The 16303-nt window shown below is 46.0% G+C and overlaps 1 protein-coding gene and 1 long non-coding RNA gene across 5 annotated transcripts; one reads left to right on the forward strand and one right to left on the reverse strand.

Annotated features, from left to right (window-relative positions):
• Positions 1-3138: 3138 nt before the first annotated feature.
• On the reverse strand, positions 3139-9985 carry LOC146509203 (uncharacterized). Of its 4 annotated transcripts, XM_085178531.1 has the most exons (6): positions 8982-9985; positions 8255-8632; positions 8061-8156; positions 6933-7013; positions 6421-6460; positions 3139-6332 (listed from the first exon to the last, which is right to left on the reverse strand). In XM_085178531.1, exons 1-5 carry the CDS (start codon positions 9241-9243, stop codon positions 6426-6428), a joined length of 852 nt encoding a protein of 283 aa, XP_085034657.1. In that variant the 5' UTR covers positions 9244-9985; the 3' UTR covers positions 3139-6332; positions 6421-6425. The 4 variants fall into 4 exon arrangements, 2 of the variants coding, with proteins under 2 accessions (XP_085034657.1, XP_085034656.1); XR_014877015.1 differs by having other exon boundaries at positions 6421-7013; XM_085178530.1 differs by having other exon boundaries at positions 8061-8632.
• Positions 9986-13114: 3129 nt separating this feature from the next.
• LOC146509204 (uncharacterized) lies at positions 13115-14053 on the forward strand. Its single transcript, XR_014877016.1, has 3 exons — positions 13115-13216; positions 13292-13383; positions 13463-14053. It is a non-coding gene; the product is annotated as an uncharacterized LOC146509204 (long non-coding RNA).
• Positions 14054-16303: the final 2250 nt, after the last annotated feature.

A 16303-nucleotide genomic window follows, 5' to 3' on the forward strand; every position in this document is an offset into this window, starting at 1 on the left:
CGTCAAGTTTGATGTTTGAGGTGTTTATTCTAACTCAAACACGGCTCTCGTTTTGTTTTAATTTTCCATCAGATACTGATACATGATTCAGAAAATAATGTAGGGAGATCTCTGATAAGACCATAGTTTGTTGTTAGGATAGCTAACAGGAAATTAAACAGATGCTAGAGAGTCAGTAATATCACTGAATCCCATCTTTACTCATGTCATTGTATTATTGTGGTTTCTGTTATTTCCCTTTACATATGAGAGTCATATTTATAAGATGACTTTAATCAGTCTGAGACGGCTGCAGCAAACACACACAACCATGAGTGGTGATAACGCTGGACTTCATGTTGTTTTCTGACTGAAACATGCTGTGAGTCTGCTTGTGTTTGTTGCGAGGCCTTTATTTTGAAGCAGACATCCTGTGTGTGCAGGTTTTTGGGTGGCTGAGGTGTCAGCGTTGACCTGTGGGCTGAGTGGAGGTGTGGTCTCTGTCAGGAAGCACTGCAGCAGCTTCCAGAGAGGCACGAATGTTCCCGAGCAGCAGGACAACAGAGCTGCTGTCAGGACGTTTCCCTTTAAACTGAACACACACACGCACACACACACACACACACACACACACGCACGCACGCACACACACACACACACACGCACACACACACACACACACACACACACACACGCACACACACACACACACACACGCACACGCACACACACAACCACACACACACACACTCCTCCATTCAGAGCTCAGCACCATTTTCTCTGTTTTCTGTTTGAATATTTCACGTTTACGCAGGAAACATGAGATAAAACCTTCATTTTAAAGAGTGTGCAGACGTGCAGACATGCAGATGTGCAGACGTGCAGACGTGCAGATGTGCAGATGTGCAGACGTGCAGATGTGCAGATGTGCAGACGTGCAGATGTGCAGATGTGCAGACGTGCAGACCAGCTCATGAGACAACAGTGAGATAAATATAGAGGAGTAAACTACGTCAGTCGTCTGGACACACACAGGGCGCTGATGCTCGCCTGCATCCTGAGGTAACAGAAAGCGAGCTGAAGTTCATTAATCTCAGGCTGAGCTGCAAATATGAATTTTCTCGGATTTCAACTCGATCTCCGTGGACACACAGAAGGACACGAAGTTTCTACGCTTCTGCGATGATGCAGCTCAGGTTCACTACATCAGCTCTGTACATAACCAGAAATGGGAGGAGCTACAGTTGAGCTGTTGTGGTTTAGAAGTACAAAATCAATCATTAAGCACATCTCGCTCGCTTGTTTCTGTGCCGCGTTCATGAGTACAGATCGTGCTCCTGTGCAGGCGATGAATGCTAAACTTCTGTGCACCACAGAGCTGAGAGGTGGGGCCTGTTCCAGTCACCATCCAGAGCTCCAAAGGTGAGGGTGGGGGCGTGGATCGACCTCTGAGTCGACAGCTTTGTTTTTACCACCACAGGCCGCTACAGCGTCCACGTCCCTACAGAGGCGTCACCATCACAGAGGAGACCCCGAGACACTTAAACTCTTCCACTCTGATCCAGCTCAGACTGGAAGTACTAACACAGCACATTTAGCTGTGAACTCTCAGTGCAAGCTGGACGCCACCAGAAGCCAAGAGAGTCACAGAGATGCTCAGACCACCACAGGGAAGCTCCGCCCGGCTCCACCGACAACACTTGACAAGCTGCAGCATCACGAGCCACTGATGCGACGGCAGAACATCACAGACAGACGTGAGAGTGCTCTTCTATCACCGGATCGAACGAGTCCGTTTTTATCTTTCTGTTTAGTATCAGGATGGTTTGGTTTCAGTGATGACGATCAAACGGTGACGTCTCTGTTTCAGAAGGAAGGAGCTGGAGGAGTCTCCTGAAATGCTCTCAGAGCATCATTCATAATTCAGACAGCGGCCTCAGAAACACTAAACCTGAAGGAGAAAGAGACGCACATCAGCACAGCTGAGCTGCAGCTGAAGATCACAGGTTCAAACTGCTGCTTCGAGGCTGCACTTGTTTCTGTCCACAGCTCACAGCAGCTCCTTCACTTTGAGTCTAATCTGACAGTAATATAAACTTTTATGTGAGGACTGTTTAATTATACTGATGGGAAAAGTCCCACACAGAGGACGTGTTTGCTGCAGACTGGACAACTTGTTGTTGGCGTGGCCGCTGACGCTCACTTCCTCTCCCGAGCCTCGTTAGGAGGTTTGTGTTTTGTAAATCCTAATAAGGTGTGACATCATACGTGGTACAGGTTCAAACCTGCGATATAAAAGCGCTGCTGATGAGAGCCAGCGTGTCTGTAGGTGAGCAGTGGAAGCTTCCTCTGTGTTTGTGGGCGGGCCGTCAGCTCCTCTGCTTCCCTTTCTGTGAATCCAGCGCACGTCACTGCAACAGAAAATGAGAGTGCCCTTTCACAGGTGAGATTACTCCCACGGTGGGTGTTATGTGGGGGGTTGCTGAGAAAAGGATAAACCCACGTCGCTGTCTCCAGAGTCTTCGTGATACTTTTACCTCTAAAATATGTCGTCCTTCTCGCCGTGCTGGTCAAAGAAAGCATTGAGTGACACACTGACTGATATAGAACAGAGAATGACACAATAACCACAGACCGCTTCGACTTCCTGTCTCATGTGAACATGAGCGCGGGGCTGAAGCACAGTAATGTTCACGGAGGCGCTGCTTCGACCGAGGTGCGCCTGAGCAGCAACTGCAGCACCGAGCGTGAAGTTTCACAAGCTGCAAGCTGATGGAGCTGCGTCTGCCTCCAGCAGCGTCCTCACAGACTTTAAGACAGTGGTGTCCAACTCCAGGCCTCGAGGGCCGGCGTCCTGCAGGTTTGAGATCTCACCCTGGGTCAACACACCTGAATCACATGGTTAGTTCATTAGCAGGCATCTGCAGAACTTCAGGACATGTTGAGGAGTCATTTAGCCTTTAAATCAGCTGTGTTGGATCAAGGACACATCTAACACCTGCAGGACGCCGGCCCTCAAGGCCTGGAGTTCGACACCTGTGCTTTAAGACGTCCAAGCGATCGACGTACGGTCACGCCGCAGCGTCACACAGCCGGAGGGCAGAACTGTCCGTGCTCTGTAGCTCAGGGGTGTCCAACTCCAGGTCTCGAGGGCGGCGTCCTGCAGGTGTTAGATGTGTCCTTGAATAAATCACAGCTGATTTAAAGGCTAAATGACTCCTCAGCACGTCTTAAAGTTCTCCAGAGGCTGCTAATGAACTCATCATGTGATTCAGGTGTGCTGACCTGTGGGATGCGGCCATCGAGGCCTGGAGGTCGACACTGTACAAATGTTAATGGGCTGATTCTTATGTAGCGCTTTTCTTCTTGGCATCCAGACTGGAGCAGACTGGGATCAAACCATCAACCTTCTGGTTCGTAGATGACCTGCTCCACCAGCTGAGCTGCAGCCAGCCTGGAGGCAGGAGAGGCTGCGCTTGTTTTACAACAGTTTGGCTCATTAGACTGGAGCCACTTTAATGACAGGTAACTATGTAACTATGTGACCACACGAGGCTCCACAAAACCAGCACAGACAGAATCTTCATCCAAATGCAGCTGATGTTTCCATTGAGGGCGCGTCCCACTTTGATCCTGTTTGAATGAAGCTGCTTTTCATGAATCTCCAGATTTGAACGATTACAGAAAGAAGCGATGAGACTGTCGGAGCTTCACCTTAAGTAAAAAGTACGTTTTGTTCTGTGTTTGTGGGTTTTAACACTGACGTGTGCTGCTGGCAGCAGGCAGGGGAGCGGTGGGTTTTTGTAAGCTGGTGTTGCTGAAAGCAGCCTGCACAGAAACCCAGAACAGCCTGCGTGCCCGACCATCAACACGTCCTTCATCCTGGGCCTTCAGTGGTTCACGGTCTGCACCGCCACACGCCACTGCACGAGCTGGAAAATTCAAAAGGACAAACAAGCTGCAAAAAAGACAAAAACGTCTTTTCTTCAACCCCGAAAGTGTTTTTTAACACCTTTATGTTCCCATAGCGACGTAACAACTGTTGCTTCACACTTTCAACCACATCCTGTGGCCACAAGGTGGTTAAACACACACACACACACACACTCGTTTTCATGTCTTACTGAGGACATTTGATTGACATAATGTCTAACCATGAAAATAAACCAAACTGTAACCTCGACACTAAAACCACACTTTGAATCTCAAACATGCTTCAGACTCGTGGAGACAAAGTGTCACAAAGTGTCACAAAGTGTCACAAAGTGACACTTTGTGACACTTTGTGACACTTTGTCTCCACAAGTATAGTGGCACGGCAATTTTTTGTCCGCACAAAGATGTCCAAACAAGTACACACACTCACACTTTCTCTCTCTCTCACACACACACACACACACACACACACACATGCAGCAGCAGGAAGTGAAGCTCGGAGCTGCAGCAGCTTGTGGAGTTCAGGTTGAAAACCACAAGCTGACCGGACGATGCTGCGCGTTGGTTTCCCATGACGACAGCACACATGTGCCCAGGAATCAAACCCAGCCTCACATGCACCACAACATCCGCTCTTGTACCCACAAAGGCTTTTGGTTTTTTATCTCGAAGCTGGTTTAACCTGCTGAAACAAACAAAACTACCAAAATAAAAGCACAGCATCCGTGTCACCCCCTGCAGTATCGAACTCCTCTCCCCTGCGTTTACTCAGGTACGTGAGCCTTTCTGCTCAGATGAGGCGCCACCTGGGGGCGGGGCTCATCCCTCCATTCGTCACTGGATTGTTGGATTGTAGTTTTGTCAGGTGGTAACGGCTCTACTTTTTATCTCCTGACCAAACGCTCAGTGTGCTTCTCCCGCTCTGCTTCCTTACTGGATCTCTCTCTGACCTCTGACCTCTGTTTGGAGGAAAGGACCTGCCCCCTCTCCCCTGTCCTCACCTTAGCTGCCTCAAACCAAACCTTAGTGAAAGCATCAGTGTTTTTGTTCTCAGCGTTGTACTTATGTGTTGTGGGAGTGTGCACGTGCTCGTGACTCGTAACTGCAGAGCAAACCTTCCCCCGGGTACAAATAAGGTAACACGAACTTCCTGCAGTTTCATTCCTGCTGTAAATAAATCATCTCTCAGTTTTCATTTGACTTTGTTAAAATATTATGAAAAGCTCACATAAAACCACTAAAATGTGTCATAAAAAGATCAAACCTGAAACACAAGCAGCTAAATTACCTGTGATACCAACTAAACTGTATATATGTGCTTAAATCCAGCTTAATTTGACATGAACCACAGTCAGCAAATGTGACATAAATTGAAAATAAATGCTGTGAAACCCAAAAGGGTTCACAAAGCTGGGCACATAAGTCTGTGTGGGTCGTTGGTCCTCTGTGGGATGGGGTGGAGTCACAGTGGGACACGTCACTTCCTGTTCTGGGCCTCTGATCAAACACATTAACACATTATGATTATTAACACTGACGCTCAGACGCATGACGTCAAACAAAGATAGACTGAGCGCTCTGAGCCCGGTGTTTAATCGATCTCTGGCGCCCCCTGCTGGAGCAGAAGGAGAAGACGCGGATTCTCGACAAACGTCTCCTGGTTCGGAGCTTTAAAGGACATTTAAAGCAGGAAAAAACAGCAAAATGAACGACTCAGATCTGTAATATCAACTTTAATCTTCTCTTTGTTATTGTGCTGATCAGCAGCTCTAACATGGTGATCAGCCTGCAGCCACGTGAGCGTCACACAGACACACCTGTGCTGTTAGCGGACATTAGCGGAAGTGCAGGCTGTGATCATGTGACCTCGCGAGGATGGTCTGTTGATTTTGAAAATAGTGTAAATATTAAAGATGTGCGTGAGAATAAGAACAATAAAAACAAAGGAAACGACGAGGTGAGCACAAACTCAGCATCAAACATTAAAAGCTCTGATGGAAATAATAAAACAAACTTCTTGTAATTCTTATTTGAACAAAACTGATCAGCTTAACGAAAAAACATGAAACCTGATGTTCAGTGTTGTTTTTACACATTTGTCTAACAATGAAAGACCCCCGCTCGATCCCGGGAGGAGACACGGATCTGCCACATCTAACAGGGTTCACCTGTGAGGCATCAGCTGTGTGGCATCACCTGTGTGGCATCACCTGTGTGGCGAGTAACAGTAGGTTAGCTGAAAGCAGGCGAAGGGGAGCAAGACCAGGAGTGGCGTGCGAGTGTTGGGTAGTTTGAGGGGTGGAGCTGGAGAAAATGTCTGAATTAACAGCTTCATGATGTTTCCAAGTCGGGACGAACTTCGAGGCGTGACTTTCAAAATTCAGGTTGTTTGGCAAGTCTGACTTTTTCTGCTGTTCCTGAAAATAAACGCATCTGAATCACACTTGAGGCTCTTTGTTTATTCGTAGTATTTGTTTATAAGTTAATCAGAGATGTTTTTAATACCTCGCTCAGTCGTGGATGTTCATTGGAGAGTACAAGTCGCCTGAAACAAAGAACAGTTCAGTTAAAGTCTGATCTCAGGTCTGTTTGACACAGCATCCACACACCAGGATGACCACGGGCTGTGTTTCATCTGAACCACACGTTAAACCATCTGACGTGTCTAGAGACCAGTTGGCATCTGGTTGCTGGAGACTGGGTTTTACTGGGTGAGAATCGGTTGCAAACAGATTTATGCTGTTTCACCAAAAACCTCCTTGTGATTGCTTCGGTCACTGGCAGGTTGCTGTTGTCGTGCAGTTTGCACGCAGGAAGCTGATTTATCTGAAAATAGCTGCACTAAGTGAAAATTCAAAACAGTACTTTGAAGTGTTGTTTCAAAGTAAAAGCTGAACTCTGCAGGAGTCACAATAAGTCTGCGAGCAGCTTGTGTGAATGAAGCTGCTTCTGTCTTCTTCAGTCAATGACAAATAACATCAGCAGAGATAATAACTTCCTGTTCTCACAGGACTCACAGGATATTGAAACGGCCTCTGAATAAACCTCCTGAAGCTCCTCTTCTCTTCCTGCTGAGACCTGCCGGTGACGATTTTCCACTTCAGGTGCAGAGACGAGAACAGAAAAAAAACAGGTAAATATAAAAGTTATGAGTTATTGAAGACAAACAGCAGCAATTACAGAAAGTTTGAGCTAAAGTAGAAAATGAGCGAACTATGTTTGTTTTTAACCTTTTCTGGAGGAAAACCACAGACTGTATATAAAAGATGGATGTTTCCACTGTGACATCACCCACTGGTTTCTGACTGGTTTTAATTGTCAGCATCAGTCTTTCGGCTTTAACCGTGCTGGTTTTTGGAAACAGAAGTGACCGTGTTTGGGCGAGAAGGTGGAGTGTTAGCTTAGCGTAGCTAGCTTGACGTCAGGCTCCATGCATTAACTGTGTGGAGAGCATCCAGCATCCTGTCATGCCACTGGCTCAACCGCGGCTTCACGTCGTCATCTACAGCCCCACCACCTCTTCAACGTTCTGTAGCTTCCCACGCTGCCCTCAGCTCAACCGCCTGCAGCTGCCACGCCACTACCTGCTCAACTGGTTATGGTTTCCATTCCGCCATCTGGCCTTGCCATGTCCCAGCCAGAGGTCAACGCTTTGCCGGATACTGCTCATTCTGAAGTCAACGTGTAGTCTGGACTTGCCACTGCCAACACATGTCCAGCATGCCAGGCATCCTCCAAGATCCGTCCGGCGTCCACCAAGCCGCCGGACATGTGTTGGCAGTGGCAAGTGGCTGTAGCTCAGGTGGTAGAGCAGGTCATCTACTGATCGGAAGGTTGGTGGTTTGATTCCTGGCTTCCCCTAGTCTGCATGCCAAATATCCTTGGGCAAGATACTAACCCCAAATTGCTCTCCGATGCATCCATCGGAGTATGAATGTGTGTGAATGTTAGCTATAAAGCACTTAGAAAGATGTGCTTGTGTGAATGGGTGAATGCACAAGTTGTGTAAAGCGCTTTGAGTGCTCAGATGAGTAGAAAAGTGCTTTATAAGAACCAGTCCATTTACCATATGTCTGTGTTAGACCTGCTCCGGCCCCGCGATCAGGACGAGGATAAGTGGAAGAGGATGGATGAAAAACACTCACAGGAAGTGGAGTCGGGCGCCGCAGCCACTGAGTAAAATGCCTGAAATCCTTCTTCATGAGCTGCAGACTGTGAGACCTGCTGTGGATGATTGCGCCCTTCAGACAGAACAAACATGACAAAGGAGCAAAGAACGGAAATATGAGCTGGAGTGTGTGAACCACAGCAGCTGTGCTAAATGAAAACAGGAGCTCACTCAGGCAGTAAAAGACGATTCCTGCGATCAGGATCAGGAGAGCGATGACAGCACACACGATCAGAGGGATCTTCAGAGAGTCACTCTCTTCACTCTGATCCTGAGGCTCTCTGGTTGGATACGTCCTCTCCGTGTGGTTTAGTGCACCCTCCGCCCTGCAGGTGAGCTCCTCCTCCTCCAGGTACGGCACACAGCTGGTCACATGGTACGGGCTGGACTGTGAGGACTCACCTTTGTTCTCTAACATGCGTCTGGAGGCCGACAGCCACACAATCTTAGGCAGCGGGTTACCTTCAGCTCGACACTGCAGCCTCCGGGGGGCGCTGTCTGAGCCACAGGGCATCTCCACCACAGAGAGGTTCAGGATGTGAGGCTCAGCTGGGAACCAGAAGCAGAAAAGTAATCTGATTACAGATGATTTTCCATCATGTGACACCTTAAACCAGTCTGGGTTCAGATGCAGCTTTGACAACAATCTTCAGAACAACTTGTATCTCTGCATGTTGGATCTTCTCCAGCAGCAGAAAACCATGAATGTGTCTCTGAACAGCTGCACAGAGAAGCCTGCAGGATGGACGACTACAGGTCACCGCTGAATAATTTACAGTCCAGTGTGACTCAAACCTCGGCAGAAGGTCGCTGTGTGGCTATCTTTCATTACAGTCTTTGCACCTGTGTGACTCATACGACTTTGATAACTTTCAGTAAAAGCTGAACTCGACCTTACCTCCAACATAAAGCTCTGTCTTTGCTTCCTGAAAGTTCCTCCACCCGTCGAGCTCCACTCTGCAGACGTACGCGCCGTTATCAGTCAGCTGTACATCCCTGATGAGGAGCGACCCATCCCCCCATCGAGGATCTCCTTTCAGGGAATGTTTTAAATCGGGAAATGCGCAGGGATTGGCTCCATGCATGGAATCATTTTTTACTGGACACTTCAAGAACGGAGGAGTGTTTGATGCTGTGAACTTCCATATGACCTTGATCATTCCTGAATAATCCCGTGTGGGGGTGAAGAAGCAGCCGAGGACAGCATCTTCCCCTCTGGAGACTCTGAGTCCTGGAGAGACGGTCAGCTTCCATCCAGCTGAGACAGAACCTGACAGAAAACATCTGGATGGTTATTTTCATGTTTGAACTAGAGATGGCACGATACCACTTTTTTATGTCCGATACCGATATCATATATTTGGATATCTGCCGATACCGATATGAATCCGATATAGTGTTTTTTAATCAATAAGAGGTTTTTTTTAATATCTTGCTGCATTTTGTAGACGTTTATACTCAAGTTTAAATAAACAACAACACTAAAGCTATTCTGTTATACCTGAATGCAAAAAATACACTGCACCCAAAATATTTCATAGTTCAGCAAAACTGATCAATCTAATAAACTTAAACCTGCTCAATCCTCCCTATTCTGGTGTTTTAAAGAGTACTTAACAGAAATATTAAACAACCTAACTAATAGGGTTGCAAACTCCCAACAAAAAAAAAAAATAGGGAACCCCCCTCCACCTCATGATGCTTAATCGACATAATCAACTTTAATTTGATGCAGTGTGAAAAAAATGCACACATGCTCATTATGCCAGCAGGTGGCAGCACGTTAGTCGAGTCGTCTGTGTCGCTGCTCCGTCCACGCGCAGAATCATGTCAGGAAAAGTCGGAAGCCAGAGTCCAATTTGGGATTACTTTGAATATGACTGTGTTTTGGATAAAGCAAGTGTCTTGGCGATCGTGGCTCAAGAGTTGGGAGTTCGCCTTGTTGGGAGTTGGGAGTTCGCCTTGGTTGTTGGTTCGAGCCCCGGCTTGGTCAGTCTCGGTTGTTGTGTCCTTGGGCAAGACACTTCACCCGTTGCCTACTGGTGGTGGTCAGAGGGCCCGGTGGCGCCAGTGTCCGGCAGCCTCGCCTCTGTCAGTGCGCCCCAGGGTGGCTGTGGCTACAATGTAGCTGCCATCACCAGTGTGTGAATGGGTGGATGACTGGATATGTAAAGCGCTTTGGGGTCCTTAGGGACTAGTAAAGTGCTATATAAATACAGGCCATTTACCATTTGTAGTGGAAACAGACAAATTATGAGGGACATTTCTAAAGGGAAAAAATCCCACAAACCTTAAAGTGCACTTGAAAAGCTCACACAAGAAGGCTAACCTAGCTTAGCTTGAGAAGGTAAGGGAGCACACTCAACCCTCATCCCCAGAAAACAGAAGCTAACCCCAGGCAAGGCAGCGTGATGCATCCCGAGACAACAGGACGGGGATATCTACACAACTGTGTGAGTCAATTACCTTCAAAAAGTTTATCAATTCACTTGAACCAAAATTACGAACACCCGGTGCTGCGAGAGTTAATAGTCTCATTGGGGCCAAGATATACATTTTATAGTTGCCTGGTGTCAATGGTTGTTCATCTGCCTTTATTTATTTATTTAAAGAACCCATAGGTGGGAATGTGAGTTGTCTGTCTCTGCGTGTTAGCCCTGCGACAGACAGGCGACCTGTCCAGGGTGCAGTATGGTAGCTGGAATAGCAACATACCCAAGGATGAGCAGAATGACTGATATGATGAAACTGGGATTTTGTTACACTTAATTATTGCAAACACAACTAAAACTATAACTGAAACTAATCAAAACTAAACTGAAACTGAGGATTTTCAAAAAAATAAAAACTAAACTAAACTAGCAAACAATTGGTAAAAACTAATTAAAACTGATATAAAATTGAAAATCTGAAGTCAAAACTAAATAAAAATAAAAACTAATGAAAATTGCAAAACTATTAAAACCCTGGTAATATCGGATCGGTCCATCTCTAGTTTGAACTCACTGCACAGCTCCAACCAGCGACACTGGGACTCTAGCAGACCTCTGAAGATGCTCTGAGACACCAGCAGCAGGTTCTATAAGACCTGCAGAACATCCTGGACCAGGAGCCCCTCGGCCTTCAGAGACGCTCCTGGTCCAACGAGGACACGTTTATCCGTCTGTGGCCTGGTTTGAAAGAGCTCTGGAGTGTCTCAGTGATTTTCCTGCTGGTTGTGGAGCGTGCTGCGGTTCTGCTTGCATCACTCTGTGGTGAACTTTGCACTTTTGTGTTTCCTGCCTCTGTCTAACCTCTGTGCTGTGGTGTTCACCACCAACCGCCGTGTCTTTCAGTAACTGAAATACAAAGCCAGGCTCTTTTGTCACACATGTCCTGTGTGTCTAAATGTTTGACTTAAAGGAAAATCCAGATCTAAAGTCAGGATATCTCTACTGTGAGTCTTTGAATCCTCTCTGATGTCATCCTGCTTGAACCCAGATTCAAAGTTCTTACCTGAGACGATCGCACTCAGGATGAGGGAGAAACGCTGCAGCCACATCCTCAGACTGACAAAGAAATGAAGCCGTCAAACAACAAATTCAGGAAGTGTGAAATGTGTCATTTCTAAATTGATCATTTCCTGTTAGTTAAAGAGAAGAATAAATATGTGAGAGAGCCCAGGGCCGCCTGCAGGGTTTCACACATTTTACTGCCTGTTTTCATGTTTGTCAATCAGGACGTTTGCTGGCTGGAGTCTGGTGGTCTTCATCAAAGCCTGTATCTGTGACGAAGCTGCTTTTCACAGTGTGCTTGTCACAGTGATGATTTCTCTGCTCGATTCTTGATTCATTTGAGTCTGTGGTTCCTGTTTTGACTGGATTTTTGTTCTTATCATAGGTTTTAGATTCTGTCTTGATCTGATGATCGTGTGGTTTGCGGCTCAGTTGCAGGGGAGGGGTGGAGCAGTGGGTTCAGGGTGTAGTGCAGTCAGCTGACTGGCATACGTAAGCCAACGATCCAGGAAGGTAAAGGCCAGCAGGTAGTAGGCAATATGTTATTGTCATCACACTTTACCTGCAACATTTTGAGGATGTTTAATTTTCCACTGCACTTTATGTACATAGAAAAAACTCTGTGACATGTCTTCTAGTGAATTATCCTGAATATAGTCGAATACAAAAGAATAGAAAAATCCTTCAATTGTCCCACAAGGGGAAATTTGGTTGTATCAGCAGCACAAACACACATATACAAACAGAACAGAAAAACATTTTTTACATATTTACATCATGGACCATAGCTACCAAAGCAGAGTACTGTACAGTTATTAAAATTAGAATACAGGTGAGTGGCAAACCCAGGTTGTAGTGTGCAAACAGAGCAGGATACTGAAAGATGTTTAAATAGTTGAGAATATTTAGAATAATTAGAAAGGTGCAGATTGTGTGAGCGTACCTGTGCATTAAAAAGTAGACCCTAAACAACCAGAGGAGTCTGTTTAGCGACAGGTTGCTTCTCCCGAAGTCAAGGACCAACAGACTTCAAAACTCCTTTGTCCCGGAGTCTGGTGACGTAGGCGCAATGTTCCCTCTAATGTTTCACGTGTCTGAACACACAAACTCCCTGAGCGTCCCTTTGACCACTGTGAGCGACAGCAGACATGTGCACTGTGGTCACACCAGCATCGAATCATCCAAGTTACATGTTTATTAAAGTAATCAAATTACAGCATTTATGTTACACTACTTTTAATTAACTGCTTTAGCCCACTTACAATGAAAATTAAAAAAATCTTGTTCATGACCTGCAGTATGTTCACACTATTGGAAGTAAAAATAACTTTTAACTCCAATTTTAAAAACACAACTTTCTTTTTTTTATAAAGCTCTGACTGTATTATGAGTCTGTGGTCTGGGAGAGAGTCTGTAACTCTGTCTGCAAATACAGTATGTGACAGGTGAGACCTTAGTCTGGGAAGCGCCCCTGGTGGGCGGAGCTGGTCTTTGCTCCTTTCATAAGCTCAGGTGTGGGCAATTAGTATACCTCAGCAAACCTGAAGCTGCCAGTGCTTGGTCCAAGTTGGGCAAGTTGGTGTTTTTAACTTCTTTCCATGAAAGCTTGATGCAGGTCCCCCTAAACTCTGTCAGAGCGGTAGGTTACACAACAATGTACCACTGGAGCTCTGGTTGTTGTGGCCGAGGTTTACAGTTATTTGCACCCTTGTAGGTGGGAAACATTGCGTTCCCGTCAGAACAGTGTAGTGGACTTCACCGCCACTGACCCACATGTATTAGGGTGTGACACGAACTTGTGGACAGGTAACGAAAACAATACAGTTGAGGAATATTCCTGTGTTTTACTGTCCAGCGTAAGCCATCTCCTGCCTTTTATTTACAGAGTACCGAGCTGCTGCTTTGCCAAGTGGATTGCTGGCTGCGGGCGAAGGACCCGACACATCAGAGTGTTTTAATTTGTTTTATACTGGTGTAATTTGACAGACTGTGACTGCTGCGGCTGTCGATTTTATTTGTTTCTTGTTTTATTTTTCTGTATCAGTAGGCACCATAGAGATTGATTCTTTTAGTATTTTAACCCCTTTTATACATATATATTGTCGCAGACGGTGAAGGCGCTGCAGGGAAAACAAATCCTTTTTTGTCTCACCGCTTTTGCATGCCCAGCGGTGGACCTGAGTGAAGACGGCACCGAAGATTTGCCTTTCTCTATAGAGTTTTGCCCATTTGGGGTGATGTGTGAGTTGCCGTCCCTTTTTAACCTGTGTACTATGTCGATTTGTTCTTAAACGGTTCCCCGCAGCGCTTGTCCCGTCTCACGGGCAATCATACAGTTTTATTGGTTTTAGTAAGGTAAAGTTTTTAATTGTTTTTAGGTGCCGCTGTTACTTTTATTTTGTATTAAAAATTAAATTCTTTTTAACTGACTGTGCGCCTGCGGCTCTGTCCTATTTTAAATAGGGACCTACCACAGGTCACAAGTAAATAATGACCAATGTTAGGCAATTAATTATATAGTTACTTCTTCAAAAAAGTAACAAAGTTTTTTGCAGCTGTTTACCTAAAAATGCAGCGAAGGCATTTTTTTTTTTTTTTTTTTTTTTAAATAAACATTTCAAACTATTTACAGAACAATCAGCTGTTCTGTTATTTTTTTGATTGGTCGACATGATACATTTTTCCACCAATAGGAAAGGCTGTAGGTTCTTTGGTGTTGTTTTTGCTCGCAGGCTTTCGAGCGTTTTCCTTATAAAACGCCGTTTGTACCGTTTCTTCCCGCAGTAAATATAAACAACGACAGTATTCAGGAAGAAAAACAAACATTGCAGATATTTTATCATAACTCTGGTTTTATGTGGCCGATCAACACAATTTAAAAACTGGTATAAAGTCCACACTTTTCCGTCAGTTGTTCCGTCTGTCCTGCTCACATCTCCAATGGTTGTATACGTTGTCATTAACGTGGTTTCACTCCACATCAGCCGCTTTGCTAAAACACATAAGGCACATAAGGACGCTGTCAGTCAACCACGTTGATTAGCTGCGTATATACGAATGTGAATCGCATCATTGGCTGGACTTTGGGATGAGGTGGCATCGTTCTGATACAGGAGCAGCCAGTCACTCACTCACACTGCAAAACAGAATCGTTAAAGTTTTAATTTCAATTAAGGTTGGATTTTTTTGTGTGTGCAACACAGATTTTCTATGCGCAGAGACCGTGCCAGCAGTGCGCAATTGCACACGCGCGCAGCTTAGAGGGAACATTGCGTAGGCGGTCAAGATGGCAGCTTGAATGGGGAAGCTCCATCACAGTGGCAGCTAATTTTCTTTAGATTTAGAACATTACGCAGGAAATATCACCTCAGGAGAGTGGGAAGCTTGAAGAGTCTTTGTGAAAGCTCATATTACCGAGTCACAGACAAAAACTTACACTTCTACAGCAAAATGGCGCTAGCAAGGAACCCTTGGCGAAATGATGTGCAAATGTTTGAGAAGGCCCTGGGTGGTCTGGGGGTCCCAAATCTACTGTTTTACCATTATGCTTTCAGTCTGAGTCACATGGTTCACTGGGCTCTCCCTCCAGAGCGAGCCCCCCTATGGTTTAGTCTTAAGAGTAATTTGTGCTCACCACTCCCTCCGATGCACATTTTAACCACCAAGCTCTGAGCAGATATACAAACCCACCCCATTCTTTCATTCCTGCAGACGGTCTGGAAGAAAGTGGCCTTTTACTGAATTTTAACTCCCACCTTCATACTGAAGCTGTCATGGTCCCTGGGTCTGTGACCCAGTGTTTTGTTTTCTGTATTACTATTGAGATTGATTTTTGTCATGATTTATCAGTTCTTGGTTTGGGGGTATTTTAGGGTTAAAGTTCTTAGTCTTCTGATTTCGGTGTTCAAGAGTTGGTCGATTTAGAGACCGTTACTCTCTCCAGGGCCTGCCCAGAGGCTGAGTTTCAGCTCTCAGGTGACTCTGGACCCTGGAGACGAAGAAGCCAGTGCAACCTGTTTTTCCTGAGAGCTTTACTGGGCTGTCTCAGCAATCGGTCCCTGCTGAGAGCTCGGGCGAGTTAACTCAGCCGCCTCTGTCCTCTGTTGGAAGCTCTAGTGAGTCCATTTGGCCAGCTGAGGACTTCATCCTGCTGTAACTGCCTGGGCAGAGCCATCTCCACCAGAGGTCCTGTTTCTGCCTCTGCCGGAGAGTCTGAGGGGCCCGTCCAGTTGCCTTCTGTTCCCACTGGGGGTTCAGGAGAACTGCGCCAGCATCACGCCACGTCAGCTGGGGGTTCTGGTGAGCCCGGCCAGCTGAGTCTGTTCAGCCACCAGCTCCCATTCATCCCTCTGTGTATTTAAGCCTTGTGTTTGCCTCTGTTAGTTGGTTCGTCTGCGTACTTCCCCTGTATTTCTGCCGTGTGTCTCTCCATGTTCCAGGTTCCACGTCTCAAGTTTTCAGGTTTCAGGTTTCTTGTTGCAGGTTTTTTTGGTCCTTGTATTATTATTTTGTAGCTGTTCCCAGTTTAGGTTTGGTTAGTGCCGTTCCCTGCCATGCTCTGCCTTGGTTTGTAGTTTGTTTTCCTTTATTAATAACCTTTGTCACAGCTACGCTGTTGTCAGTGCTTGCGTTTGGGTCCACATCCTTCATCTCCTGACGATCTGCCTCGCAGATTGTGACAGAGGTCTCCATATGACTCAGTCCAACACTCTGCATTAATAAGTCT

Source organism: Neolamprologus multifasciatus, chromosome 11 (genome assembly GCF_963576455.1).
Source record: "Neolamprologus multifasciatus chromosome 11, fNeoMul1.2, whole genome shotgun sequence".
Classification (NCBI taxonomy): domain Eukaryota; kingdom Metazoa; phylum Chordata; class Actinopteri; order Cichliformes; family Cichlidae; genus Neolamprologus; species Neolamprologus multifasciatus.

Coding starts and splice junctions, on each gene's coding strand:
- LOC146509203 (XM_085178530.1), bottom strand. CDS start 9,243: ATGATCAAGGTCATATGGAAGTTCACAGCATCAAACACTCCTCCGTTC. Junction 8,633..8,981: donor GACAGAGCTTTATGTTGGAG/GTAAGGTCGAGT, acceptor TCTGGTTCCCAG/CTGAGCCTCACATCCTGAAC. Junction 7,014..8,060: donor GGCGCCCGACTCCACTTCCT/GTGAGTGTTTTT, acceptor CTGCACCTGAAG/TGGAAAATCGTCACCGGCAG.